This window comes from Crocodylus siamensis, chromosome 3 (assembly GCF_052110815.1).
Source record: "Crocodylus siamensis isolate JL-2025a chromosome 3, ASM5211081v1, whole genome shotgun sequence".
Classification (NCBI taxonomy): domain Eukaryota; kingdom Metazoa; phylum Chordata; order Crocodylia; family Crocodylidae; genus Crocodylus; species Crocodylus siamensis.
The window spans coordinates 117,074,091-117,079,195 of record NC_143397.1 but is presented as its reverse complement, the minus strand read 5'-3'; the positions used below and the strand labels follow the sequence as shown (position 1 = coordinate 117,079,195).

Here is a 5,105-nt window from a genome sequence, read left to right as displayed (position 1 = left end):
AGACCAAAGGGTGATCCAAAATCGTAAGCCGTTAGTTCGTTCAAAGGTAAGTCAGGAGCCAGATGAGTACTATCAAGACCGTGGTATACGAAGAGCAACTATCAACGAAGTCGAAGGAGGAGATCAATAGGCCCTGAAGCCTGACTCAGAGACAGTCCCTGCAGCAGCAGCCTCTGTCTCCAGTCCACGCGATCTCCCCGCTGAGGGAGGGGCTCACAGAACTTTTATATCAATTTAGTGGCCAATCAAAGTGCTCTCCGCAGAGAAATTTCTAGTCTGATTACCTCATGTCAGGTTCTGACTGAGCATGCTCTCAGTCAGGAGCTGACACAGTCTGAGCATGCGTCTGTGGGGAAAGTAGGTCAACAATTATTGACAGCTCCGCAGGTCAGCCAGGGGGCAAGGACTGGGTGAGCCTTGGAAATTTCCACTCACAGCTTCAAACCGCGCATGTCAGTTTAACCTCTTCTGTGCTGGCAGCATATACTCAAAGTTTTTTCCATGACATGCCCCCTTGCAGTCAGCACAGAAGCTAAAAGGCCAAATTATACCTCCTCCTCTCCGATGGGAACATCGTTCTCAAATTGTTCGTATAATGGGACGGTGGTATATACATATGATGACAAGTTAGCAACTTGGCACGTAAGGATCTTGAAAATACAACTAATGCTACATCAATAATTATAACCATAAACAGAAATGACAACACAGGTGTAAGCAAATTCGTTAGCCAAGATGATGCATTAAAGCCTAACCAATTGAATAATCTAGACAGCCATCCTTGACCTATTCCCGCAATGGAATTGACCTCCTCTGCAATTCTTCGGATTTTTATAATTTGACCTTGCAGTGGGACACTGACATTAGGGATGGCTATGCAGCACATATCATGGGACAGATTCAAATATTGGCACAGTCCTCCCTGTTGGATTAGGAGTGCATCTAGCGCCAATCGGTTCTGCATAGTCATGCGCGACACTGCTTGTAACTGTTGGTCTACAAGGTCAAAACCTGTGGCCGTATGATTTGCTAGTAACTCGACTTGCTCGGAAAGTTGGGCTAGTGCTATCTGGGCTTTGGCGATCGCTAGTCCCCAGAAAAAGAAACCCTCAAAGCCCCAACTGAGTCCCTGGGCAATTTTTTCCCCGTGTGCTAAAGAACTCCACACTGGAGTACGAGATCTTTTATGTCGGTGTGACACGAGGGGATTCGGCGGGTGTGCCGTGGAGGCCTGTAGGGGTGGACAAAATAAAACCGAACTTAAGAAACACTGTACACCTGATAATGTAGCTGGTAGGGTGGTGTACAATCGCCCATCCGAGCATGCCCATACCAGTCCCAAAGGTGCCGGTGTACTCAATTCAGAGCATCGACGTGGGGCAGGAAAAGCATGCCTAGTCCGTTCTGGGGGGCTGGATTGTCTAATGGGTTGTTCCACACTATGGCAGGCAGCACTTACTAACACCGCTCGTAATATGGGATAATAAAAACTAAACCATGAATTGTTTCCCCTGGGGCCTGGCTGAGTTAGATCGATTGTTAATGATTCATTCCACACCACCAAGGGAGTAGGCTTTACGAGGGGTGAGAGGATGACCTCAGGGTCGGAAGTTTTCTTTCCCCTGGGAACGAGGGTGAGGTGCCAAGGTGGGGTAATCGAGCAGGCATCCCACGTTAATGACATGCCTGGTCGAGACCAATCCTCACCCTCGAGGTGTATCCCCCATGGGATAGCGGAACAAGCGCACGGAGCTTCCCTTTCCCAGCACTCCTCGCGAGGGGGTTGAGCAATGAGCGAGAGAGTGCTGAGGTTAAATCCGCGGGGCCAAGTGTAACTGGTAGGAATATAGCCTCCTCCCATCAAGGGGATAGAGACATTGATAACATTCCCCTTACTTTTTGAGATCCTGGTAAACCAGGTTACGATGTTAAACGGTACTGGATATGGGATGAGAACCGAATCCTTGACGGACAGAGGGATTTTAAGACACGCGGTCAATCCCTCACCATTCTCGTCATCTCCCGTGGCATTAGCCCACGTTGACAATAAGTACAGAACTGAATTTTGAGACCGCTCAGATTCTGTGATCAATACCGCAGATACAAAAGTAACATATTTACAACACATCAAAATCCAGATCACTCTAAAGTCCTTTTGTTTTCTTGGCATCTCTGCAGCCTTGTTTTTCTGATTTAAGTTGTCACTCTAATTTCTGGGCTCCTCTCAAATCCTCCGAGGAATGATCCGTAACCTGAAACGACAAACATAAACAAAACAACAGAACGCGTCCTTTTTATCTATAGACCTATCTCTCCTGTACCTTCCAGCACTTAATAAGGGACAAACAGTTGCCCCCTTGCTGGGAGGACAGGAGCTGTGACTTTAAGCAGTATCGTTAGTATCGTTAACGTCCTGTGGTAGAATGGGTTCTGTATTAGCGAGTCTCGATAGCCAGTTGTGGTGGGTGAGTATTGTCCGTCCGCTATCTGTAAGGGTGATTAAGTAGGTGTTCGGATATCGCTCCGCGGATTGTATTGTCCCTTGCAAAACTTTGGGATGGCGATGGTTATGGTCTGGAAGGGAGACCCACACTAGCTCGTTGTCCGCAAATTTCTTCTCCCATGGTTCGACTGGGTTTTCCTTAGATCGTTCCCACAAGGGTTTGGTTGCATTTAGATTAATTAGAATCTCATGATTGCGGGCCGTCCAATTTCGATAACTCCCATTTCCCGTTACTCGGAGCGCTTCTTTATATAGTCCTATGGCCCGTTCCACAACCCCATTGGACTGGGGATGGGAAGGAAGGTGGTGATGCCACGTGATGTTATATGACTTGGCGAATTTTTCGACGGTGTTCGACGTAAAAGGTGGCCCACCATCCGATTGTATTGTGGTGGGAACTTGCCACATCGCGAAGACGGTGGTTAAGGCTGTAGTAACTGCTGTGGCATGGGACTTCCGAAGGGGTACGACGGTCATTAGCCGAGAGCCGAGATCGACAACGAGTAGCCCCTTATTTGGGATTGAGGCTCCGGGTAATGGCCCAAAAAGGTCTACTTGCCAGGTTTGACCTGGGTTGAAATTTTCTTTTGCGAGGGCTCCTTTCGTGCTCTTCGTCGGATGTACTTTCTCCTTTGCACAGGCTGCGCAGGCTTGGACTACGCGCCTCCAGTCACGATGTAGGCTATACTGTGGCTTCTCTGCTAGGGTCTCACGCCATCAGGAGTAGCACGCCTTGGGGCCTGGATGACTCCATCGCTCATGCAACCAAGTGAGGTAGGGGTCAATACAAACGGGCTCGCTGGTATCGTCTAAGGTGAATACTTCGTCATTAGTTGCTGGTCGTAGCAACTCATCAATCTTAGCATGTACCGGGTCGGTGTCATTCTGATGGGAACGCGTGTGTCGGACTAGTGGTGGAATCGTGAACTGCGACAACAGTCGGTATGTGCCTTCCCAAACGTCAAGGTGTTCAGTCGGTTTGGTCATGCCAGTTATTATCTCGTAGATGTAATGAGAATCGATAGCGATGATTGGAACTGGGAGAGTCGCGTCGTGGTTCTCCAAGCAGTGCTGTATAACTGCACGGAATCCCAAGAGTTCATTACGCTGGGCTGACTCACAGCCGGGTTGGATATCGTGTATGCAGCATGAACGACAATAAAAACCATACTTCCCGCCTTCACGGGTGGAACCATCCGATGCCATCCAAGCTGGCTGGGTTGTTCCGTACAATGTGAGGTGTGGTGTTGTCTCAATGATCGGGGGCGGTGGTAGATCCTTGTACTTCCAGGCATTTCAATGGTATAAGTGATTTAATACTAAAGCACTCCATGTGGCTGGTTCTCCATGGAAACATGGATCGGGTCGGTCGTGAGCTAGGCGAGTTATCAAAGTGGCTCCTACTGCCTGCAATCGCCCTTGCCCAATAGCGAGTGGTTCTGCCAGCTGAGCGGCTAGGAGGGTTTTGCCTATGGCACCATACCTATGCTGGTTTGTGCAGATGGTACGATGAGCCAGAAATACTAAGTTTCCATCTGTATTCTTTACCGTAGTGAAAATGTGCTCTGTTGTAAATCCCACCATGACAGTTAATGGCGACTCAAAATCAATCACGTGAAGATTCGTTCCCCGAATAGATATTACCAGGTTGTGCAATGCCTTGTCATCCTTTGGGGTCCAGGGGGTTCGGCACCTGGATTTCTCTCGAATTTCAGGCTTTGAATCCGAGCTATAACTGGGAGATGATCAGGAGTGATAAAATGTTGGACCCAATTCAATCTTCCCAGCATGGATTGAAAGTCTACCTTCTTTGATAATTCCCTGTTTTCCCATCAATCAAAGGAGAGATCATCGTGGGCCACGCCTTTACGGATGTCACGAGTAAAGGTAGTCCCTAAGAACGTGATCTCACTCGTCGGGTGCAGTTGAGATTTTTCTTTATTTACGATCCATCCTTCAGTGGTTAAATGTCGGACGAGATCGTTCGTGGCTTGGGTTACTGCGGTTGTGTTCCTGCCCATGATGGCGATGTCATCAAGGTAAGCCAAGATCTGGATGGACTTTGCGATTTCGTTGCTTTTGGTGAATCTGTCAAGGGTGTCGTTCATAGCACTGGGGGCTAAGGCTGGGGCATTTCGATAGCCCTGCGGACATACGTTCCAGTGAAACATTTTCCCTCTGATGCACATGTTGAGGATACCCTCAGAGTCGTCGATAGGTATGGAATAAAACATATTCTTTAGATCTATAGTCGTGCCCACCCAGTCATGGGCTTGATAATTGGCCATCTCATATAGGTTCTGTGGCAGCGTACTCGACGAAGGTTGGGTCAGTGCTACACAATGTCTATTGACCTCACGATAATCCACAATGAGACGTACAGCATCAGGTCTTCCAGGCTTTGGTATCCCCCAACCAGGGGAAAGGTAAGTGCTTGCCTGTATTTGCCTGATGGAGCCTTCACGGACCGAGTCATCTAGCAAGGTGTCCAGAGGGTCCTGAAGATGCACTTTCGTTGGTATCGGAGTATACCGCCATAGGGAGTGGATTTTTAGCGAGGGTGTATGCCATTCTGGTCTAGGTACAGTCGTGATAGGTAGAA

General features: G+C 48.5%; 1 protein-coding gene across 1 annotated transcript in view; it reads right to left on the bottom strand.

Annotated features, from left to right (window-relative positions):
- Positions 1 to 1,684, bottom strand: part of LOC149868725 (uncharacterized) — a 3,598-nt gene extending 1,914 nt beyond the window's left edge. The window contains exon 1 of the mRNA XM_090037666.1: positions 950 to 1,684. Within this exon, the coding sequence (XP_089893792.1) occupies positions 950 to 1,684 (735 nt within the window). The remainder of the gene's footprint in view (positions 1 to 949) is intronic.
- Between the last annotated feature and the right edge of the window lie 3,421 nt (positions 1,685 to 5,105).